General features: G+C 46.5%; 2 protein-coding genes and 2 pseudogenes across 2 annotated transcripts; all 4 read left to right on the top strand.

Moving 5' to 3' along the window:
- The first annotated feature begins 11758 nt into the window (after nt 1-11758).
- Nucleotides 11759-16256, top strand: LOC136497383 (probable protein phosphatase 2C 44). Its single transcript, XM_066493172.1, has 5 exons — nt 11759-12277; nt 14486-14737; nt 14845-15127; nt 15237-15391; nt 15773-16256. Exons 1-5 carry the CDS (start codon nt 12149-12151, stop codon nt 15911-15913), a joined length of 960 nt encoding a protein of 319 aa, XP_066349269.1. The 5' UTR covers nt 11759-12148; the 3' UTR covers nt 15914-16256.
- Nucleotides 16257-16603: 347 nt separating this feature from the next.
- LOC136497382 (protein FAR1-RELATED SEQUENCE 5-like) lies at nt 16604-21046 on the top strand (annotated as a pseudogene).
- A 2037-nt stretch (nt 21047-23083) lies between these two features.
- Nucleotides 23084-24400, top strand: LOC136498447 (uncharacterized; annotated as a pseudogene).
- Nucleotides 24401-25171: 771 nt separating this feature from the next.
- On the top strand, nt 25172-25486 carry LOC136496098 (peroxidase 51-like). Its single transcript, XM_066491815.1, has one exon. The coding sequence runs from the start codon at nt 25172-25174 to the stop codon at nt 25484-25486; it is 315 nt and encodes a 104-aa protein (XP_066347912.1).
- The last annotated feature ends 269 nt before the right edge of the window (nt 25487-25755 follow it).

Below are 25755 nucleotides of genomic sequence, written 5' to 3'. Positions count from 1 at the left end.
CACAAGCATGGACACTAAGTCCCTTGAGGTGCTCTCCACCAGCCATGGCCGAAGGCCACTTCTATTTATAGCCCCAAGGGCTAAACTAGCCGTTACCTCTTCACTGGGCAACGGTCGGGCCGACCGGACGCTCCGGTCGTGTTGACCGGACGCTGGACCTCAGCGTCCGGTCGCTCACAGACGACCACGTGTCCCGGTTCCAACGGTCACTTGACCTGACCAGACGCAGCAGCACTCAACTGACCGGACGCTGGACCCTCAGCGTCCGGTCGTTTCCAGTAAGCTCCCGAGCATGACCGGACGCGTCCGGTCGAACGCGATCGGACGTAGCCAGCGTCCGGTCACTCTCCAGCTCCTGCGTCACCATATGTCAGCCTGACCGGACGCAGCCTTCCAGCGTCCGGTGCATTCAGATCCAGCGTCCGGTCAGTTGACCGACGCCAGCATCTTCTCTATTCTCTTCACTCTTGCTCAAGTGTGCTAACCATAAGAATTTGCATCCGGCGCAATAGAAAATAGGCATTCCATTTTCCCGAAAGCGCCGAATCCCGCCTCGCAAGCTCGGCGGGAGGGAGAGAGGGACCCAAACCCATCTCAATCCTGCAAACACCACCTCCTTTGTAAATATGCCAACACCACCAAGTGTACACCACCATGTGTATGTGTGTTAGCATTTTCACAATCATTTCCCAAAGGATGTTAGCCACTCAACTTGCCACGCCACTCGATCCTAGCGACAATGCAAAGTTAGATCACTCGAGTGGCACTAGATGACCGATATGCAAACAAGTTTGCCCCTCTTAATAGTACGGCCATCTATCCTAAACCCGGTCATAAACTTCTCTACACACCTATGACCGGTGAAATGAAATGCCCTAGGTTATACCTTTGCCTTGCGTATTCCATTCCATCTCCTTCAATGTCGATGCAACACATGCACCAACACGATCAACAATGATATGATCCACTTCATATCATCACATGATCATATAGGTTCATCGATCTTGACTCTACTTGCTCTTCACCGTTGTCATCGTCCATCGGCGCCAAGTCTTGCTCAAGCTTCACCGCCACGCGGTCCATCACTCCAAAGCCTTCGACTTGCCCTTCACGCTTGCAACCGGTCCATCAAGCCAAGTCTTGTCTTGATCTTCTCCGCCTTGATCACATGACTCAATGTCATGTCTCATGTGCATTTAAGCTCCTTCATCATCACATGTGTGAGCTTTGCAACATCTCCAAGCCATTTTCACCTTCATGGTATATGTTGCTCACACACATGTACCTGTGGACTAATCACCTGTGTATCTCACATAAACACAATTAGTCCACCTAAGTTGTCACTCAATTACCAAAACCAAATAAGGACCTTTCACCAGTGCATCAGCTCGACGTCAAGAATGCTTTTCTACACGGTGACCTCGCCGAACACGTCTACTACCATCAACCTACCGGCTTCGTCGACAAGGACCACCCTAACCATGTTTGCCAGCTCATCAAGTCCTTATATGGACTTAAGCAGGCGCCGCGGGCCTGGTTCCTTCAACTTGGTGGCCAACTTCTTTGCATGGGCTTCACTACGTCATGATCCGACAGCTCTCTCTTCATCTATCAGCACGGCGTGCATGTGGCATACCTCCTGGCATACGTGGATGACATCATCCTCACCGCCTCGTCGCATGCACTTCTACATCAAGTTATCAAGCAGCTTTGGCAAGCGTTCACGATCAAGGACCTTGGTGAGCTGTACTTCTTCCTTGGCATATAGGTGCGATGTGATCATGCTGATTTCCACCTTAACCAAGCCCAGTACACAGAAGACATTCTAGAACGAGCAGGCATGGCGAATTGCAAACCGGCATCCATGCCTGGTGAAGTCAAGCCCAAGCTGTCTGCTAAGGACGATGAAGCTGCAATAGACGGCATGTTCTACCGTAGTATCACCGGCGCACTCCAGTACCTCACTCTCACACGCTCGGACATTGCCTATGGCATGAACCAGGCATGCCTTCACATGCATGCTCCTCGTGACGTCCACTAGAACCTTGTCAAGCGGATCCTGCAATATCTGCGTGGCACCATCAACACCGGCATCACCATCTCGGCTACTCCATCGATAACACTAAAGGCATATTTAGACACTGATTAGGTAGGATGCCCAGATACTCGGCGTTCGATGTCTGGCTACTGTGTGTTTCTTGGTGACTCACTCGTCTCGTGGTCGTCCAAGCGACAGACTACGGTCTCACGATCGAGTGCTGAAGCCGAATATCGGGCGGTCGCCAACCCTGCTGTGGAGTGCTGCTAGCTCCATAATCTCCTTCGAGAGCTTCACGTTGTCGTCGACAAAGCCACAATGATCTATTGCGATAATGTATCTGTGGTTTATCTTTTAGAAAACCCTGTACACCATCGCAGGACCAAGCATGTCGAGCTTAACATCCATTTTGTGCGAGAGAAGGTGGCCCTCAGTCAGTTCAAGGTGTTGCCAATACCAACCCGGTACCAAATTACCGATATCATGACCAAAGGCCTTCCAACACCATTGTTCAATGAGTTCAGAGACAGTCTGTGCATTCGATCACCCGATGCTCCAACTGTGGGGGGGTGTCAGCAACCGATTCTTTAGACTTCTGTTAGCTAGCGTAGGATCTGCTCCTCCTCTTGTAACTCAATTGTGTAACTGCTAGTCGCTAGTCTTCAGCTGAGCCGTGCATGCAGGTTAGTTAGAATTGATCGGCTAGGAATGATTGGCAAGATGTATAAGTACATGTACACTGAACATCGAATGAATTGAGCGTTCTATTCTCTTACAAAAAAATGACCAACGGCAACGGGCCTTGTTTGTCAGAGTTAATCCCATTTTTTCTGGCTTGGTCATACCAAACAAAATGGGTCGGTCCATCCCTTCTAAAAAATAGATTCGTCTCGTCATCTTACAAACCATAAACTAGACTATCTTTTGCTAAAAAAAACTAGACTTCTCACCCCACCTTGTCTTCGAACAAAACACTACCTTAGAGCATCTTCAACGGCTCATCAATATACTTTATCTCACTAGGCATCAATGGCCACCAATAGTGCTTTTTTAGATTTATTGGAGAAGATGTTTTATAGATTATCAAAAGTCTCCACCAATATATGGGACTCACATGTTAGATTATATATTTTTTTCTTTCCTTTTCTCCCTCAAAGTCGTCTTCTTCCTACAGCGAGTCCACGACGTCTTCTTTTTCTCCCAGTAGGAGGTGGCAACGGTGGCCATACAGGCGCTTGCGACCAGCCCCGACTACCGCCACACCAAGACGAAGCCCCGCTTTGGCCATCGACATGCCCTGCCCCCTACCCTCCTCCACCTCCAGCCAGCCCAAGCCATCGATGGCGCCTCCTTTCCTCCGCCCCTCTGCCTCTGGCTATGGCGCCCTTATTTTCTTCGAGCCATGCCTTCTATTGACCTCCTCCACCGAGCTCTAGCTGGTCATGGCATGGCGACCAAGTTTAGATCTAAGAAGACCTAGGCAGCCTCTCGCCCCATGCTGAAAGGTCCTAATATGGTTAGACGGGGGGTGAATAGCCTATTTAAAAATCTACAAATCAACTAGAGTAATTTGATTAGTATAACAAAATAGCGAAATACAAATTTGCTCTAACACTACAAGGGTTGCAAGCCAGCTATCCAACAATTCTAGTTGCTATGATCTCTAGACACACAATTTGCTATATCACTACTCACTAAGAGCTCTCACACTTGCTACACTAAAGAACTCCACTAGATGAACTTAAAACAACAAAGCAAGCTCTCAATTCTAATTATACTAAAGAGCTTGCTACAACTAGTTTGCAAGAATATAAATAAGTGAGTAGGGTGATTATACCATCGTATAGAGGAGTGAACCAATCACGGGATGAATACTAAATCAATCACCAGGAGAATACCAAAGGGCAAGAGACAACCAATTTTTCTCCCGAGGTTCACGTGCTTGCCGGCACGCTAGTCCCCATTGTGTCGACCAACACTTGGTGGTTCGGCGGCTAAGAGGTGTTGCACGAACCTCGTCCTCACAATTGGACACCGCAAGAGCCTACCCACAAGTAAGGTAACTCAATGACATGAGCAATCCACTAGAGTTACCTTTCGGTGCTCTATCGGGGAAGGCACAAGACCCCTCACAATCATCACGATCGGAGCCGAAGACAATCACCAACCTCCGCTCAACGATCCTTGCTACTCCAAGCCATCTAGGCGGCGGCAACCACCAAGAGAAATAAGTGAATCCCGCAGTGAAACACAAATACCAAGTGCCTCTAGATGCAATCACTCAAGCAATGCACTTTAATTCTCTCCCAATCTCATAATAATGATGGATTAATGATGGAGATGAGTGGGAGGGCTTTGGCTAAGCTCACAAGGTTGCTATATCAATGTAAATAGCCAAGAGAGTGAGCTTGAGCCGGCCATGGGGCTTAAATAGAAGCCCCCACAAAATAGAGCCGTTGGGCTACTTACTACACTGAACATGGGGCAATCAGACACTCCGATCATATCGACCGGATGTTGAACCCTGTCGTCCAGTCATGCGATGTGTGCCACATGTCCCCTCTCTTCAAATACTGAGCGCTCGATCCCAACAGTTAAGTGATGACTAGACACGCTGCTACGAAGTGACCGAACGCTAGACCTCAGCATCCGGTCGTTTCTAGAAAGCATCTAGAAGCAAGAAATGACGACTGGATGCGTCCGGTCATGCTCGACCGGACTCACCTAGTGTCGGGTCACACGACATCTCCTCTGTGCGCTGCCACGTCAGTAGGACCGAACGCACCCCATCAGCATCCGGTCACTAAGTCACCCAGCGTCTGGTCGAAGACTGACGCCAGCGTCTTCACACTTCCACTGACCGGACACGCTAGTCCTACTGAGACCAACGTCCGATCACTTACAGTGACCACCGTCTTTTCTGTATAGAGCGCCGGTGAAGTTTCTAACCCTTGCTCAAATGTGCCAACCACCAAGTGTATCACCTTATGCATATATGTTAGCATATTTTCACAAATATTTTCAAGGGTGTTAGCACTCCACTAGATCCTAAATGCACATATAATGAGTTAGAGCATCTAGTGGTACTTTGATAACCGCATTTCGATACGAGTTTCACCCCTTTTAATAGTACGGCTATCTAACCTAAATGTGATCACACTCGCTAAGTGTCTTGATCACCGAAATAAAATGGCTCCTACTATTTATACCTTTACCTTAAGTCTTTTGTTTTTCTCTTTCTTCTTTTCTAAGTTCAAGCATTTGATCATCATCATGCCATCACCATCGTCATGATCTTCGCCATTGCTTCATCACTTAGAGTAGTGCTACCTATCTCATAATCACTTTAATAAACTAGGTTAGCACTTATGGTTTCATCAATTAACCAAAATCAAACTAGAGCTTTCACATGCTACAAGCTCAACTAGCACGACTTCACTGACAACGCCCAAGCAGCTTGTAGCGAGTGGCTCATGATGCGGAGGTTCATGTGGCCATGGCCATATGTGGAAGAAGGTGAGTTATGGAGGGAGACAGCCACGGATATAGTGTGCAGGAAGAAGAGGAGGTAGTTATTGTGGGCCCTAGTCTATTGGGGAGATACAACTCCTCCTTAAGTTGAGGGGAGCGAGGGATTTTTTTGTGGCCATAAAAAAAAGAGGCTACTGGGGCACGAAAATTGATCCATTTCCCTCAACATGACAGTTTAATGGAGATGAGAGGTCTTACCAGGGAACTGATGAAGACGCTCTTAGAGCAACTTAGCGACCTAGCATTAAGCACTAAAAAAATACAATATTTTTTCTCTCCTCACTAGTCACCATAGCCTTCTCCCTGCTTCCACCACTACCGTGAGCTCTTTTCCTCGTCGGGGATCACCCTAAAGGATGACGCCTCCTACTCCTCATTGGCTCATCGCTACAGGGGACGAGGAACTGCTTGAGAGTCGAGATGTTGGCTACGCTCTTGTAGACATCGAGGATCAGAACTAGGGGACTGAGCCTTAGTGAATCGAGGGAGCTCAGTTGTTAGTGAGTGCCCCCAACTTGGATTAGAGGGTAGTGGCAACACTCGACAGTCGACACCATGAGAAAAATCTAGCTGTCTGGCGATACGACTCACAATGTCACCTTGCATGTGTTGGGTTAGTTGGCGAACTAGAACCTGTATCAATGGTGGTCAGGTACAACCTTGCTACAACGTCACCACCATCAACCTCCATTCCCACCCCAGGTGACTTGGGATTACCTCCGCAACTTTAAAATTTTGTAATGACAACAGCGATTGTGTTGGATTCATTGTTCAGGTTGAGCACCAAATGCCTACTTCCTACGTCCTGTAATATAGTGCGTTCTAGCATTCAAAATTTGTCCTCATATATAACGCAATCTAGAGTAAAAAACCAATTTTACATTAAATACTTTTGGTTTATCAACCAATCAACATTAATCATGTTGATGATATCGTCTGATTAGGAAATAAAATAAGATTACATGCGTCTTTTATGTTCTTTCATAATTTGTCTTAAAAATATTAAAATACACTATATTACAGAACAGAGGAAGTATGCAACAATTGTTGGCATGTCCGCTTTTGCTTAAGCTTGATGAAACGCCTAAGAGATGTACTAAGTCTTAGTGACTTACCCCAAAATGTGCCAAATATGAGAAGATGCTCTTTCATCAATCATTGTGCACTTTTAATGAGGCCTTTAGATGCATTGTAGGTCCTTACCCCCGAGCCCCGATGACTCCTTCCATCATTTTCCGGTAATGGAGTGTACATTGGGTTGGTTAGTGATTCTATTTGCTATTCTCCCCGTTGTAAATTATAAATTATTTTAATTTTTTTGGTACATCAATTTTGCTATGCATATATACACAATGCACTCTCTCTGTCCCTTAATAAGGGTCGCTTTTGGTTTTCGTGACCTAAGTTTGACAAGATTTGTAAAAAATATATGAAACATTTGTATCTCCAAATAAATTTATTATGAAAATAGATTCAACAATCTATCTAATGATATTAGTTACTCCATCCATCCCTAAATAACTGTCGCTTTTGGTTTTCGTGCCATAAGTTTGATTGGATTTGTAGAAAATACGTGCAACATTTGTATCTCCAAATAAATTTATTATGAAAATAGATTCAATGATCTATCTAAGATATTAATTTTGTACCATAAATATCAATATTTTTTACATATATTTAGTCAAAGTTGTTTATCGGGAAGCAAAAACGATAGTTATTTAGGGACGGAGGGAGTATGTACCACAAATATTAATATTTTTTATATAAAATTAGTCAAAGTTATTTCTTGGTAAGCAAGAACGACAGATATTTAGGGACGGAGGAGTATGTCTATATACATAGCAAAATCTATGTACTAAAAAGTCAAAGTGACTTATAATTTAAAATTAAGTGAGTATTAACCAATAACAATGATCATCAACATTAAAAAATGTCAAACATATGAACAATGCTCTCCATTCTATATCCTAGCAGTTTACTTGGGTTTACAATCTGCTTACTCCAGCAGGATCTCTACTTAAGCCCGCTAAATATGGATATTCAGGAAAAAAAGAAACATAGCTCTAGCAGGCCCCTGGAGCTCCCAATTTAGACTGGGCAACAAAATCGACCATCCAGACCCCCATTCCCGTAGGTGAATGGGGGCTCACCCCTCGGACCCCATCCGTTTGTTTCCTCCCGCGTCCTACGTAGTCGTGAGTGCGGCTATTTCCCTCCCATCGAGCGTGGCCGTCCGCCTCCCCTCCGACGACCGTGGCTGCCCGTTTCCTCCCGCGTCCTACGGATGGTTTGGAGGAATGCTGGAGAAATTTATGAGAGAAAAACACTGATCCGGATGAAAAAAATAAGCGGATCAAGTCGGGCTTAAGGGCACGCGAACGGGGCCGCCCCCGTTCGCGTGCCCTTAAACCCGGCTTGATCCGCTTATTTTTTTATCCGGAACAGTGTTTTTCTCTCACAAATTCCTCCAGCATTTCTCCAAACCATCCAGATTTCTCCAGAATTCAGACAAGCGGACAAGCCCGTAGTCGCGAGCGCGGCCATTTCCCTCCCGTCGAGCGTGGCCGTCCGCCTCCCCTCCAGCGACCGCGGCTGCCCGCCCATCTCCCTCCGGCGAGCGCAGCATGGGAGCGGCTCCTCCGAGCTCACCGGCTAGCGCACAGGCCCGATGGCCGGCGACGCAGATCCTGCGTGGACACGATGCGGACGCAACGGCTCCCCTTCCCGATGGCCGGCGGCGCGAGAACGCGGCGCGGATGCGACGACTCCTCCCTTCCCGATGGCCGGTGGCACACGATGCAGCGGCTCCCCCCTTCCTGGTGGCTCGCGGACGCGGTCACACCTGTTCGTGACTCCCTCAACCTCCCTCCGTCGCGCCGGAGCGGCCCAGCCACGCTTCCCTCCGTCGAGTGGGAGCAGCGCCGGCCTGCTCGCTCCGCTCGGGCCCTGCGCTGTGTGGAGAGAAGGAAATGTTTGACTCAATAACGCGTGGGTCTCTCGTGTCATTGTCTCATGATATGGATTTTGGGGCTTTGTTTTGGGCTGCCGCTGGAGTGGAAAAAATTTATTGGGTCAACAAAAATAGGGTTGGATACCGAAATCTAAAATGAAGGCTCTTATTTTAGGGCTCGGCGGGGGGGGGGGGGGGGGGGGGGGGGGGGGGGGATGCTCTTACTGTTTTTGCAGTTTCCTTTGAAATAACCATTTCTTTCTAGGATTGCCACTTGTGTCAAAGGTGCTACGTACAAACTTGTAATCGGGATTGCTTTCCAATTCCTATACGCGTGTACCAGGGGCAGATCTATGTTGAGATTAGTGGGTGTAGGCCACCCACAAAAAAACAAAAGAAAAGTAATTTATGGGTTATTATGGCTAAACTCCACTATATTTGGGTAGTGTTTAGTTCCCAAATTTTTTCAAAATTCTCCGTCACATCGAATCTTTGACGCATGCATGAAGCATTAAATATAAATAAAAAATAAAACTAATTACACAGTTTAGACGAAATTTACGAGACAAATCTTTTAAGTCTAATTAAACTATGATTGGACACTAATTATCAAATAACAACAAAAATACTACGATACTATTTTATTAAAAATTTCACCAATTAAACGAGCCCTTGTATCCTCACGGTAGAAATCTATATGCACCCACACGTCAGCACGAGCGAGCGGCAGACCGGTTCAGACGTCCACTCGATTACATACACACCCTCCCGTGCGGCGCGCGCACGTGTCATCTGACCCGCTCCGCGGCTGCTGGGGCCCAGCCCACGGGCCTCCTGTCTCCAGTTTCCGGTTCCGGTGAGACGTGCACACGTGGGCCCAGGCCACGGCCGACCAGGCAGGGCCGGCCGGCCGGCCACTGGGTGGCCTCTGACCGGCAGGCTACCATCCACCACAGCTCGGCCCACAGGGCGGCAAGCCGACGAGCGATCCCAGAGGACTCTGAGCAGGTCAACCAGCAACAGCTCCACCGCGCGCGCCGCCCATTTTGCTACACGCACCAAAACAAGAAGAAAATGTGTCGTTCGTTCCGTAGCCAGCCACGCTTGCCTTCCACAAATCCGAACAAATAAATAATGCCAGCGTAATGGTCGCCACGCTGTCCTGGAGTACGTATGCTTGTAGCTTAGCGAGCGGCTGCTTGCCTGAATCTGCCAGAGCAAGAAATGGCACGGCTTAGGATCTGCTTAGATTCATTAGCACTAAAAATAAGCTAGCTAATAGCTAATAGCTGCTAATTTTTAGCTAGCTAAATTTCAGTAAGAATCTGTTTGAATCCACCTGCTAATAGGTGCCGACCCGTTGACTATCGGGCCGTGCTGGCACGGGCCCGTGCCATGCCGTGCTATGCCGGCCCATTGGCCATATATAATCCAAACAGCCCACGATAACAGCTGCTGTTTTCTTGGACTAGCTAGACAAAGCGATGTGTCGTTTCCAAGCATTTTTCTTGTTTTACAAACAGATTGCTCACACCCATACTATTGTTGAGCTGGTTTTCTATAGATCTTAAAAAAGAAAAACTGGCAGCCAAGGAAAAGATACATGAAAGTTATGGACAGCTTCTTCTTGCTTTATTAAGGATTGTTATTAAATCATGTGAAATGATAGACCATTATGCTGCTGCCTCCGGTGCACACAGCTTTGTGCGCCTAGTGATATATATATTTTTTTGATAAGGCGCCTAGTGATACTTGCCAAGGAGGGATGGCGGAGGAAGCTTCGCGGAAAGCCTTCGAGCTGCTCGGGAGAGGAAAAGGATAACCGAGATAAATCAGAAATGAAGAAAGGCAGCAAGGCAGTCCACGATTTTCAAACGTTGTTTTGTGCTTTATTTTAAGATAGGCATTTTGAGCTCACTTAAGTCGTGTAACATTGCCTAACTTAAAGTGCCTTTTTACAACCTATTCTTTTGGTTTCAGTCAAAACTTATTAGTCATTGCACAATATTTTTCTCTCACAGTAAACAAGCACTAGTCAGACTTATCAGCCCAAAAATAAATCAACGAATAGGCTGTTACTCTAGATAGAACAACCAAGAATGAGTCGTCTCGGGAAAAAAAGGTAAACAATGAAAACGAAAATACACAGAACAGAACAAAGCACGGGTATTGATGGTCGCAAAAAAAAAAGTTATTGATGTGATGCTAACTTGCATAGCAGGCACCTCACCGTAACGAATCACGTACAATGAAGATTAATGCTTATTAACGTCCTACTAAGCCGGTCTTTTGCAGTAAACCTTTTTTAATCTAATTTACTTGTCAAGGCAATCTATTTATTTGATCTTGAGAGAGTATGACAATATTTTTCATAACATGAAATACGATATATAAAATTAAATACATACACATTTGGTACGCTTTTGAACCCTACTTGGATATGGTCAATTGCAAATTTTACCAATCATTTGTGAATATCTTGTACGAATATATATTGAAATCATACCGCGTTGTGTTAGTGTCGAACATTAACAAAAACTATTTGTCAATATCTATTATTTATTATCTTTTAGAGTTCCATTATGAAGCGGTTGATGCTACCGATTACAACCAAATAATGACCTTATATAAGTAGTTTGTTGATACCTACTTTGGAGTACCATCGTAAAAACCTTCGATACTAGAGCCTGTTTAACTGGGCACTAATCCAAAATAAATTTTATCTTAGTTCCTCTCAATCTCTGTACAATGTAGTGGATTAAAGTGCAGTCAAATAAATCCTTGATTTTTTTAATTCAAATATATATTTTCGAAAATAACTCATCGCTATCGTGTATGGGCGACGTACATGCATGGCTTTCTACGTAACATCAAATAAATTGCTATAGTCCCTCTGTGCTTCTCACCATTTTTTTTTTCAAAAATCTGTATCAACCTTTCTCATTTCTTCCCCGGACACAAAGGATTTATATAGTCAGAGCATTTTACAAATAAGTATAATAAACCACCTAAGGTTTTATTTTTATATATATATATATATATATATATATATATATATATATATATATATATATATATATATATATATATATATATCGATCCACGTGTCACGTCCAAACAAGCCCCGAATTACATATTTGCATTTATATACATAGGCAGCCGGAGCAGCAGAGTGGAGTTGGGGTCCGTCTCTTCGGTCGTGCCGATTTCCACCACCCCGCTCCCTCCGCTGTGGGCCCCACTTCCCGCGGCTCCTCCACAATCATCAAAACAGTAACCGCCCCCTTCCTTCTCTCCCTCCCTCTTCTCCTCTTCATCACGCCACAAGGCACACAGCCACACGCCACAAGTGTCCGGCCTCAGAATCGGATCAAAGAGCAAGCAACCGGGGACGAGAGGAGACCTGGCTCCCCTCCCACCCTCCGTCACACGCGAGACGGAGACGCGGCGGCAGCCGAGGCCTTGCATAAAAGCGCAAAAGATCTCTCGCTCTCTTCCCCCCGTGCGCTGTGTCCCGTCTCCGCGCCGCGAGCAAGTTCTTTCTTCATCCATCCATCCGTGCCCCGTCTTACTGCCTGTGGGTGGCGGTTGTCGATCAGCTTTACCCCCGCCGGCGAGTTCTCCCTGACATGGTCGGCCGGATGGAGCGGCAGACCGCGTCGTCGTCAGCGTCATGCTCCCCCTCCTCCGCCGCCGCTTCTTCTTCCTCCTCGGCCTGCGGCGGCAAGAAGCGCCCTGATATCCTCAACATGATCCGGGTACGCCTGAATTTACTCACCTCGCTTGCTCCCGTTCTCCGCTCTTCTCCGCTTGTCTGGATAAACAAATATAGTTTTATTTTATTTTCACGCGTCGTGCTTTGTTTACGTCGTCCTGATGTTGATCCTGCAAAAGAAAATTTGGTCAATCGAAGCGTCCGTGTTACTCTTCTGTGCATAAAAAAATCGTCCAGAAAGAATCGATTAGGTGCTCTGCAGACGACGCATCACAGCAGTTTCTGGTGCAAGGGAGACCATCACGATTGAAAAAAAAAGATATCATTTTGATGGTTTATTCTTTCTACCAGTGAGGAAATTAACTAACCAATTTAAACTTAAAAGGGTGCAACTTGCTAGTTGGAGTCACAAGATTTCAAGGTTTGGGGCCGCGACTTCCAAGAAAAGTCGGACTTTTGCAACAAGGGCTCCTTTTTGACTCGGTACGCATGCGGCCTAGGCTAGGCATGTCACGCCAGCCGTAATCAACCTGTGCCTTTTGGAGCCTTGCTCTGCGAGTCCGCGTCTCCTAGTAGAAGTAGCCTGATGCACAGGCACAACGACCCCTCGTTGCAAATCCTGAGCCCCACCTACCTGTCGAGCCTGTTCTACCGATGAAGTATCATCAGAAGCAGACGAGTAGGAGGAGCTGTATCATGTCATGAAGTAAATTACTTTGTTTATTTTTTTGCTTTTTTTCGCGACCGGTTTTGTTTTTTTCTATCAAGTACTTCCTCCTGATTTACTTGTCAGCAATTTTTTACTATAGTAAATTTAATCATCTATTTTTTTTTTCTAAAAAATCTTAGATACTTCAATATATATAACATTAATGAAGTATCTTTAATAAAGAATTATATATGTAAAAACTTGATGTATTTTAAAAAAATCTCTTATAGAGAAATAAATGGTCAAAATTACTACAGTAAAAATTTGGTGACAAGTAAATGAAAACGGAGTAGTAAAAAAAAGTACTCGCCTCGGAAAAGCTGCCACTTAATACGATGAAATCCTGTGGATTTCATTTTTTCTCTTTATTTTTTTTTCGTCAAATGGCGTGCAAGTATCAGTAACTTGCATTGCTCGACACTTGTACCCCATGTCTAATCAGAACCATCACCAGTTGAGACATGGGACCACCGATAAAGTAGCACCTGAAGTGTTGCGGATATCTCAAACTGAAGCAGGGAAGATATCCGTCAGCATGATACTCAGGATGCGGCCATGTGCGTTGCCTAGGTTTTGGATACTAAAAGTTTTTTGCGGCCGACAAGTTGACTGAAGCTGATTTGTTGTGAAAAAAAAATAGTGTACCACAGCTGATAAGATAAGCTGATAAGTTCAAGCGAAAGAAGAGTGCAACTCGTAGTCACCTACCTGTTGCTGACCTGTTAAGCCAAACTGTTACTGCATTGCAATTTCAGCTCCTTGTTCTTGGCCTTAGGGCCCTCCACCTCGATCTTAGTTGGGTGATATGCTTATTAATTTCTTCATGCATGCTTCTCAATACAGTTTTACATTACATTCCTGTAGTGTCTTTGAATAGCATAGCTGTTCTTTTGCAACATTTCTGCAGCTAGCTGTATTTGGCAGGTTTCTTTTTTAAGCAATAGTACTTTTTATTTGACTTTAGAAACATTTGAGTATTCTATTCTGTCAAATACTGGTTTCAGATACTATGGACCTGTTTTACATTCCTATAGTGTCTTTGAATAGCATAGCTGTTCTTTTGCAACATTTCTGCAGCTAGCTGTATTGGAAGGCTTCTTTGTCTAAGCAATACTTTTTATTTGACTTTAGGAACATTTGGGTATTCTATTCTGTCTAATACTGGTTTCAGATACTACTATGGACGTGTTGTTGGTGGCCACTGGCCAGGCAACACCATCCAACCCCAGGCCACCAAAAATGGACGCCTGGGATTGCTGCCTTTCCAGGGTCCAATCCAAACAGGCCCTATGAGCCTTTTTTGTCAATGTGTGTCGAACACTTGCTGCCTGAATCAGTATTTACTACTTAGTTATTGTGTATAGAACACTTGCTGCCAGAGTCAGTTTGTCAATGTGTGTAGCACACTTGCTCCCAGAATCAGTCTTTTGTTGATGTGTGTAGAACACTTGCTGCTAGAATCAGTCTTTTGTCGATGTGTGTAGAACACTTGCAGGCAGAGTATACTGACGCTCTATTTGGTTCTTTTGCATGGCTATACAGAATGCAGCCTGTCTTAATTCGTCATCTACTGATACCGGTAAGGGAAGGAGTAAATTGTCAACCAACAAAGTTACACATGGATTCCACCTGGTGGAAGGCAAGTCCGGCCATGACATGGAAGACTACCATGTGGCAGAGTACAAGTATGTGAAGAACCATGAGCTTGGTCTCTTTGCCATTTTTGATGGCCATTTAGGAGATAAGGTGCCAAGTTACCTGAAAGCTAACCTTTTTAGCAACATAATGAAAGAGGTAAGCGTTACTTTTGGCTTTCTATTCTGTGTTGGAAACCAAGGAATCCATTTTAGCTTTACCATTCACATACCTTCCTTACTGTTTCCCTATTCTGGTTACTGCAGCCTCTCTTCTGGTCTAGTCCTCAAGAAGCAATAAAGAATGCATACTGCTCTACAAACAAATATATTCTAGAAAATGCCAAACAACTTGGACCAGGTGGCTCAACAGCAGTTACTGCTATTGTGGTTGATGGTAAGGACATGTGGATAGCAAATGTAGGTGACTCTCGAGCTGTTGTGTGTGAAAGAGGCGCTGCTAATCAGCTCACTGTTGACCACGAGCCTCATACAACTAATGAAAGACAGAGGATTGAAAAGCACGGTGGTTTTGTAACGACATTTCCTGGTACAATTTTTGTTGTGTTATTGTTTCTTTTTTGAATGCAGTTGTGTTATCGTTTCATCATTGATAATAAGATGCAATTACCTTATTATGTTTTATGGTTTGTTTGCAGGTGATGTTCCTCGGGTGAATGGCCAGCTTGCTGTTGCTAGGGCATTTGGTGACCAAAGCCTCAAGGCCCACTTGAGCTCTGAACCTGACATTAGACATGTACCGATAAACTCAAATATAGAGTTCGTCATACTTGCCAGTGATGGATTGTGGAAGGTTTGTGCCAGCTGTTTCCTTCATTAATCTTGTTTGGTCTCATGCTTATGAAAAAAAGGGTCTGTACTTTGGTTTCTATTTTTTTTTTACAGAAAACTTTGGTTTCTATTTAATCCTGTACTTCCCTGGGCCTAGATTGAAATGCGTTAACTTAGGTCACTTTTGACCAATTCTTGCATTATCTGCGACATGTTCTCTCCCTACAATAAGCAGGCAAGAAATGGTTGGACACTACCAAATCACCATGGTCTCAAAAAAAAACATACCTTATGAAAAAAAAAGGATGAGCCCTTGGGTGATTCGTCTATGTTTGAGTTATTTCTTTAAAAAGTATTTTCGTACACCAGTTTAATGTACCCTGTATTTCCTTTCTGAATACAGGTAATGAAGAACCAAGAAGCAGTCGATCTCGTAAAGTCAATCAAGGATCCCCAGGCAGCAGCGAAGCGATTGACAACTGAAGCGTTGGCAAGGAAGAGCAAGGACGATATCTCTTGTATTATCATCCGTTTCCGCTGCTGAGTTACCCACTCTCCACGGCACTGATCTCCGATCTTCGCCTCATGATAGCGATTGAGACAATTTGTGTCTGTAATCATCTGCCTTTGCCGATTTTTTTCCTGATAGAATCTGCTGTACCTATCGTAGTTGTGGACAGGTCTGGAACTAATTAGGACAGTGAAGACTTGAGAGCTGGTTGGCGAGTGTGTGCAGGGTGCCCATTCGCCTCATCGCCTGTTGTGCATATATACACCAGCGTAGACTGTGCATCCGTTGACCGGGACTTGGGGGGAGTCTGTCAGAACCTTAGTGCTTGTGTGCTTGTGATGGTAATGGACCAAATGGTGGCAAAGGAACTTGTTGATATGTAATTTGGTTAATTTAGTTTTCATAGCTCGCATTTCGTAGGGTAGATGCATCTGATTTCAATGAAACATACTAGTAGTTCAGGCCACCTTTTGAATGAAGGATTTTTTTCCCTATATCCTGCGTTTTTCTTATGAAGATGAACCGATTCCCGTGAAATTACTATACGATTCCTGGGAAATTCGTGTGTCCCAGGTGTTTCTTACGTTAGTACTGAAACTTCTACTATTGATACCTCCTAATACTTGGCCGCTTAACTGAAAGTTCAGTTCAATATTCCCCACCTAGTTCATGCGCTTCTGCGGGCAACTACTCCACTCTTGTGTCCTCTGACTCTGAGGTCTGAACCTGACGGTCTGTCTGGTCAATGGACATCCCTTCTGCAGTGGTGCCAAGATTAGCTAGCCATCCCCGATCTCCACCGTGGTGACCGCACGATAGGAGGAGTGGCCGCAGCACTGTCCGGTGAGCGGTGATGCCGTGCACGTACGTCCCCTCCCACTTCCATTGTGGCAATGCAAGCGTGACAGCGGCCCAGCGGCCCAAGAGGATGCGGCAGCACGCTGCAGGCAACTGTTCTTCTGCTCCCCCAGGTCAGCCTGAGCACCAGACGCCACATGCCGTCTCCAGCCCACAGAAAGCCCCGGAGCTGGCGGGCCGACTTGATTCGGATTGAACGGCCCATCAGATTCGGGAGTCCAGGTGAACATCTCAAGATTGGTTCATTTTGCACGATATACATGAACCATGTCCTGAAAATATCCAGCCTGTTCGTTTGGTCGTGGCTTGTTGTAAACGATTGTAAATTTTTAATTGGAATAGTATTTTTCTCTCATACAAACCAGCCAGCAGTACTTCTTCACGAACCAGCCAACCGAACAGGCTGATCTAGTGCAAACTTAGGAATAGGTGAAAACTGAAACTTATCTAGTGCAAACTTGGAAACTTATCTAGGTCTATTCGCTTGGCAGAATCTACAGTATTTTTCTTTCATCATAAAATAGTTTCAACACACTTATCAGCCGGATTTAATTGATGACACGAGTATTTACCTCCCCATAATGTCTCGTATCTTTTCCTGTAGGAACCCTGAACTAGATAGAAAATGTGCCGCCACCTCCATTCGAATCGATCTGAGAGAGCTTCCTTCCAACCGAAGCTTGCTTCCAGCCCAAGCTTCCTTCGCTGGTACGGTACCTCAGTTCCTTCGGCCGCGCCTCCACCTCCCTGTTCTCTCCAACCACAGAAACGGCCCCTGCGCCCCTGGGTTCGCCGCTTCCTGCCGCCCACCGGCTAGGGTAGGGACAGCGCGGCCGCCTGCGGCTGTGCAGGCTGCAGCGGTGCCGCCGCTCGGCTCTCGCTCGACCACGGAGCCGGGACGTGGACGCACCATCTCCCGCCCTACACGATGCGGAGCCGTGACCTGCAGAGGCAACGCCAAGCACGCTGCGGCACAGCAGGCAGGTAGTCCTCTTCTTAATTTCAGTGCTCCAGTCTTCGTTTTTTCTTTGCCTGACGCCCTTCTAACTTCTATAGCTGCGCCGTTCAGTTCGTCTGCTTCATGCTGCACGATATGCTGGACCAGCAAATCCCTCATCTCCCCCATAAACGAAGAACTTCCATTGAAACCCCTCAATGTTCAGGTCGGTTCAGTACTGCCTTCCTATATTTCTTCCTTTCCTACGAGACCATGCACGCTAGTAGTTAATTTGCCACAGCTTACGCATTACAGAGATTCTTATTTTTTTCGCGTCCCTCACTGTAGAAGGCCCTTCCACCAAACGCACGGCGAGGGATGCATCAGGTTCTTCCCTGTGCTATGAACAACAAACATCGGCACCCCAAATGACCACCGTGAACACATCAACACCTGCATGGCTATGGAAATAAGATACTAAATATCGTTTTTGTGGGGGGCATTAGTTTCATGTAGCACACAACTTCAGGATGTACTAGGAACTATTACAAATTCAAAAATGAGTGCTTTGCTAATTATTATGTCCCGGTCCTATCTTGATTGTTTTTGTTTTATTTCTATCATATGCAGCTGCTGGTGAAGAATAAAACATATTTCCCTCATTATGTGTTTTCCTGATTCAAGTGGGTTCTCATATATGCGCAGCATGCATGCAAGCAAATGTATAAATCTGTTAGTCATTCTGTGCAAGAGGGAAACATCTAGTGTGACAAAAAGCAAAAGAAGTCATGTTTCCGCTAAAAAACTCTTGGCCAATTTAATGAATCTCCCATACATTTTTAGTTGTTGGCCAATTTAATGAATCTCCCATACTTTTTTTAGCTGTGGGCCAATTTAATGAACCTCCCATACTTTATTTTGTTAATAAATAAAGGTAGGCAAAGTTATGTGTTTCTAATTCTAAGCCAAGCATTACTCAGAGTTCTATTTTATTTGTGCAACCTATTCGTCAACGATCAGCTGTCTGCAACCCTGTTGTGTCCACCTTTTTTATTTCATAATTTCTGCCCCTTGTTTCTGTAATCTTGCAGCCACTATGATCGTTGAGGCTGAAGTAAGCATGACAAGGCAATTGGATTTTAATGATGTACACTCTGATGTTGAGTCAATTGCTCCTATTATTCCAGGTCGTGAATGTACCACACCACAGAAGTCCTTCAGCATCCCGTTCTGTGTGAGTGTCATGCAACTATGTACTTTCAATACCTTTTTTAGAAGAGGCATGTTAATTGACATCTATCATGTATGTTGTAGGGTTCATCTTATACTCCAGATTGTGATGACACCTTGAAACCAAACATTGGGATGACTCACAGATGTTGAATCAGCCAAGGAGTTCTATAAGCGCTAAGGTTGTTGATGGAGTGGTCTTATACAAGCGTTTCTTTTGTGCAAAAGAAGGTTTTCGTGATAACAAGAATATGCAATCCAGTAGCAAGCGAAAGAGGTATGAGAAAAGAATCACTAGGTGTGGGTGTGAGGCTATGCTTGTTATCAAGCGGACTGATGACTGTAAGTACACTGTGATAAGATTTGAGGAAGACCGCACACATGCACTTGTGACCCCTAGCAAGCAGCAATTCATAAGGTCCAATAGAAAGGTTACGTTGCGTGCAAAACACACATTGTTCACATGCCATAAGGCAAGCATGGGCACATCACAAGCATATAGGTACCTTCGTGTTGGTGCAGGGGGTTTTGAGAATGTTGGGTTCTTAAAAAGGGACTTGCAGAATTACCACAGTGCTCTGAGGGTACTAATAAAGTCTTCTGATGCTCAAATGTTTGTTGATCACTTGAGTAGAAAGAGCCTCACAAACCCAGGTTTCTATTTTGACTATGTTGTGGATGATGAAGGTAGGTTGGTCCATGTGTTTTGGGCTGATGCAACATGTAGGAAAAATTATGCTCATTTTGGTGACCTTGTCTCTTTTAACTCTACATATAGCACTAATGAGCATGGCATGATTTTTACACCCTTCACTGGTGTGAATCACCACAGGAATAGTGTATTGTTTGGTGCTGCAATGTTATCAAATGAAAAGACCGAGTCATATGTGTGGCTGTTTCATACATTTCTGAAAGCCATGGGAGGTGTTGCACCTAAACTGATTATTACGGATGAGGCTGCAAGCATGAAGATTGCAATTAAAGATGTTTTTACCACAACTGTTCACAGGTTACGTATGTGGCATATTTTGATGAAGGTTCTTGACAAGGTTGGGCTAGCGTTGAAAGAAGACGAAGAATTCCACAAACGTTTGAGCCGTTGTGTTTGGTCCTCTGAAACACCAACAGAATTCGAGGAAGAATGGGTAAGTATTATGTACAAGTATAGGTTACAAGGAAATGAATGGTTCACAACAAAATTTGAGCAACGAAAATCGTGGGTGCCAGCTTATTTGAGTGACATACCTTTGTCAGGTTTGTTGAGGACCACCTCAAGGTCAGAGAGTGCAAATTCTTTCTTCTCTCGTTTAATTGGGTAGAAACTTTCTTTGGTTGAGTTTTGGCTGAGGTTTGATGGAGCATTGGAAGAACAACGGTACAAGGAGCTAGAAATGGATAATGTTACCCTTCACACAACCCGCAATCTGAAGACAACATGGGGGATAGAGAAGCATGGCAGTGAGGTTTTCGCCCATGAAGTTTTCAGTGATTTCCAGAAAGAGGTAATAGCTGCTAGGGACCATTGCCTAATTGACTCGGTGCAACAAGAGGGTGATGTCAAAATCACCGGTATCATTGAAGGGTCTCGAAGACCAAGAGTTCCAGTTCTAAGAAGTGCGAGGATAAATGAGCTACCAAGCTATTATTTATTTGAAAGGTTTACACAAGGCTGCAAGAAAACTCCAGTGTTTGATGTGGATGGTACCTTGTTGGAGGAAAATAGTAGCAACAGGAATGACCCCGAGACGCAGAAATTGCTCTCGGAGTGTTGCAACCAGATGGAAAAACTTGTCACGCAAGCTAAGCAACCACCTACTGCCATGTGTTTGTTAAGAGATGAACTAATTGAGGTTGGTCAGAAACTCAGTGAGATGGTTCCAGAAAACAATGTGAGCCAGGTTGAGGAATTTGAGTCATACCTTGGATGTTGCATTCCAGATCAAATTGACATCCACCCACCGAATGACACATGTTCCACGGGTAGGATCAAGAGAATCAAAGGGCATCGGGACAAGGGAGCACAACAAAACAAGAATGAGAAGAAAAAGAAAAATCAGAGGGTGCCACGCAAGTGCAAGACATGCAAACAAGTTGTGATTCATGATTCACGTAACTGCCCAAATAGAGCACCACAGCAATGATACAAAGGTACATGACCATATAATTCTCGAACAATTAACTTTGGTACAATACAAATTGAAAAATTTAGATAGCATGCTGAAGATAGTATTTATAAGGTCATTTTTGTGGTCACTGCAGTTGCAGTATACAGTAACGTATACTTGCTATTTTTTATGGTTCTTTTATCGTCACATTTTTGCCGTTGCAGTTAGATGCATTTTTGTATGGGCTTGTGTTTACAAGTGGGCATTCAGAGATTACCATCCTCGGCTTGATTATGGAGATATCTGTTAGTTGATGGATAGTTGCGACTCTTAATGAAAATCTTTATTTAGGCATTGCAGCTTGGAATGTAGGAACAACTTGGAAAATTTTAGCTCTATGCTGATTGCCAATATGTCATATATATGATACATGTTCTGGATTTCAACTTCTGATGGCCTATATGACATATATATCTGTTAGAATAAACAATAGCATTTCAACAGAACACAAGATGTGAATTGATACCATCATAACACACATTCATTTCACCTTTCCCTTCAATTTTACGGTAGCATACACCCACACGGACACACATTAGCTAACCCACACACAATATTAGCTATCCAACACACATTTGATGTTCACTTCCACCTACCAGCAACAACGACACCAATCAGGACACATACACCTACAAACACATGCGCTACAACTGAAGAATCGAGCACAATCTGTAACTTCCTCGTATCCAATTCAGGCTACAATTCAAGATCCAGTCCAGGCTTCGGCTCAGCAGGTTGCGCCTTCAGTTTCCAAAGCTCAGCTACAACAGTATCCAGTGTTTGCTTGACCTCTTGCAATTCTTTCTTCAATTTGGTTCCAGTCTGCAACTGGCGTTCCTCTGCTTCCAAGGCCTCATACTCAACTCAGAGCGGATGAAGCCACAGGTAGTAGGATCACCATGCATTTAAACAGAGTCCGTCAATCAGAGTAGCATCAAGAGACAGTTATGTTGTACGGGCACTTGACAAACCACTCGTCCTTTGTCGCCGGCTGCTTGCTCTGGATCCGGACCAAAGGAACGTGGCAAAAGGGGCACTCCCTTCTGCCGCTGGCCATCGCACTCGAGCCCGTCGAAGTTAGCTTCATCGGGCTTCCAAAAGCTGGGCACGGACAAGGAGCAGAGCCTCGACAGCACCAGCCTCAACAGGTTATGCTGCCGCTTTGACCTATCCTGATGAGGAGTTCCTTGGCTCACATAACCATTTCATGTTACTGATTGCGCAAAACGGTCAGCACATTAATATCCCATATATGTAATAATTTGATAAAAGATAGGTGAAGCCAAAATGATAGTACTTAAGCAAAGACCAAATGAAAAATAATTGTGTTCCATTGAACAAAAGATTAAACTCACACAAATTTGAAGCCTACAGCATTGCCGTATACAATAGAAAAATTAAATTTGGTGATACGGCCCAGTACTGGAATATGCATCAACCGCAATAAATAACAATGTTGTTAAGCGCAATATCCTGTAGAGAATCTTTTTAAATTGAAATAATCTAGAACAATGCAAGGTTATTGGTGACAAATCTTAGGTCTGCAGCCTGCAGGCCATCCTCAACCACGACGAACTGGAGATTGGGGGCAAACCTGAAAAGGAGGGTCTGCGCGAGCCGGATTCGGTGGTAGTGCGGAGGAGTCCGTCCAAGGCCGCCCTGAGGGCGCTGTTCGTGGGGAGGAGGCACGGGGGGGAGCTCAGTCGCCGGCTGGAGAGGCGCTCCCTAGCGGAGGAGTCCGGGGGCGAGCCAGGAGCTGTGGCTGAGCGGAGGAGGCCGCGGGGGGGGGGGGGGGGGGGGGGGGGGCGACCGGTGGAAGCAGTGGGGGCGGAGGCACGAGGCTCGATCCGCGCGTGCAGTCCGCAGGTGGCGTGGTCCTACAGAGAGGAGGCGGCGGCCGGGCGACGGGCGGTGGGCAGGCGCGTAGCTGTATGCGTACGCTCAAGCTTCTTCGGGATTTTTAACTTTTTTTTTTCATCCATCATCGTAAACAGTAATTCTTCTTCTTTTTTTTTTTTGTTATTTTTGTTGAGGAGGCACGCCAGCGTGGCATGGAGCCTAGCAAGGCCTACCGAGCATACGAAATGACCTATGTACTCCTGCTGCTTCTCTCACTCCAATCGCTGACGCGTGGGCCCCACATGTCAGCTTCGTCTTCAACCTCCCACCATCACCACGCAGAGAGGGGAGGATTTTTCGGGCCCGAGCCGCACGACTCTCCGGCGGGCGATGGACACCGACGCCGCGGGCATGGATGAGGCGGAGGCGGCCTTCTTCGCGCGCGGGGGCCGCCAGTGCTACTGCTTCTCCTGGCCTGCCTCCTCCTCCCACCAGTGGGTCGGCGGCGGCGCCGTGGCGGCGGCGGAGGAGACCTGGTGGCAGCGCGCGTTGGGCGCGGTGCTCAAGGTGCGCGAGTGGTAGGAGCTGGTGGGCGGCCCGCGGTTGAAGACCTTCATCCGGCGGTTCGGGCACAACGGGCCACCCACGCGGCCGCACCACCACTTCGGCGGCCGCAAGTTCAACTACGACGCACTCAGCTACGTGCTCAACTCGACAAGGGCCACGGCGCTAGCCCCAAGGGTGACTACACCGGCTACCGCGACTTCTCCGCACGCTTCGTCGCCCCGCCAACCTCCGCCAAGTCGTCCATGCACCTCACCGGATCCACCTTGGGCATGGACAGGAGGCCGTTGCCGTCGCCTGGGGAGATGATGAGGAAGCCGCCGCTGCCGTCGGGAGGGGGAAGGCTCGCCACCATATACAAGGGGGGCGCCGCCACCGGAGTAGGGGCGCCGAGCCGCCTAAAGCCTCGCCTACACCAGTTGCTGCCTCCATGGCTCACGACCGCCATCGAAGACCTGGGGAGGATGCCGCCGACGCCGTGGTGGAAGGACACGCCGCGGGGGAGTGGGGCCGGCTGGAGACAGAAGAAGGAGGCGAGGGTAGCATAGGCCCCATTCGCTTCGCTGAAAAAATAAGCCGAAACACTGATTTATTGTGAGAGAAAAACATTGTTCCAACTGAAAAACAAACTGAAAAGTATGGATGGTAAGAGAAGCAAACAGGTCCTATTTCAAAGGAGGCTGCAAAAACAGTAAGAGCATCTCTAGCCGTAGCCCTCGAATCAGAGCCCCCATTTTAGATTTCAATTTTAGATTTCGGTGTCCAACTCCATTTTCGTTGCCCAACAAATTTCTTATACTCCAGCAGCAGCCCAAAACAAAGCCCCAAAATCCATATCATGAGACAATGACATGAGGGACCCACACGTCATTGAGTCAAACATTTCCTTCTCTCCACACAGCGCAGGGCCCGAGCGGAGCGAGCAGGTCGGCGCTGCTCCCACTCGACGGAGGGAGGTTCAGGGAGTCGCGAGCAGGTGTCGACGTGTTCGCGAGCCACCAGGAAGGGAGGAGCCGCTGCATCGTGTGCCGCCGACCATCAGGAAGGGAGGAGCCGTCGCATCCGCGCCGCGTTCTCGCGCCGCCGGCCATCGGGAAGGGGGAGCCGCCGCGTCCGCATCGTGTCCTCACGGGATCTGCGTCGCCGGCCATCGGGCCTGTGTGCCAGCCGGTGAGCTTGGAGGAGCCGCTCCCATGCTGCGCTCGTCGGAGGGAGACGGGCGGGCAGCCGCGGTCGCCAGAGGGGAGGATGACGGCCGCGCTCGACGGGAGGGAAATGGCCGTGCTCGCGACTCCGTAGGATGCGGGAGGAAACGGACGAATGGGGTCCGAGGGGTGAGCCTGATTCGCCCACGGGAATGGGGGCTGGAGGGGATTTTTTTATATTTTAACATTTTTTAAACTAATTTTAAATCTAATATTGTTTTTTTTTCAAAACTAACACTTTTGGTCGTGCCTATTGCCATGACGCGGCGAAACGCTTGTGCCGCGCCATGCATGGTGGCACGGCGAGAGGGTTGATGTGGCGACAACCGAGACGCTGACCGCTGACGTGACAGAGTCTGCTGCGTCATAGACCATGGCATGACACTGACGCGCCGGGACCTATGGCACGGCAGGACCTGGACGTAGACAGAAGACCAGCCTCAATTGCAATTGAATGGGGCTACTATCGGTGAGGATTGGCAGCGATGCGACCATGGACCCTGGCTTCGCTTCGCAGCTGAACGGCACCTGCAGCTCTGACCCCAACGCCTTCGCCTTCCTCGACCCCTCACCGGTGGGCTTCGACAACGCCTTCTACCGAAACCTGCAGGTTGGCAAGGGCCTCCTGGGCTCCGACCAGGTGCTCTACTTCGACATGAGGTCATGCAGCACGGTCGACTACTATGCGTCCAACCAGGGTGTCTTCTTCAACGATTTTGCAGCAACGATGACCAAGCTCGGAAGGATCGGGGTCAAGACGTCGGCCACCGGCGGCGAGATACGCCGGGACTGTCGGTTCCCGAACTAGCTGCTAGTTAATCTCGCCAGCAGTGCTACCGCGACACATTGAAACGAATATGAAGCAAATAAATAGAGTCCGTGCGCAAGTTGACAAGTTGCCACATAACATTTGTTCGACATAAGTTTCGGACGATAATATTTGTTTGACATAAGTTCAACATAACCAACTAAGTCCCAGGAGTATAAGGATCCCTCGGACGCCTCTATCTCTTTGGATTTATAGGCAACACATTGGGAGTGTAGCCAACGTCGGTGTGGTCGCGTTGTCGATGCATA

The sequence above is a fragment of the Miscanthus floridulus genome, chromosome 12 (assembly GCF_019320115.1).
Source record: "Miscanthus floridulus cultivar M001 chromosome 12, ASM1932011v1, whole genome shotgun sequence".
NCBI lineage: Eukaryota > Viridiplantae > Streptophyta > Magnoliopsida > Poales > Poaceae > Miscanthus > Miscanthus floridulus.
This window is presented reverse-complemented; position numbering and strand designations above follow the sequence as displayed.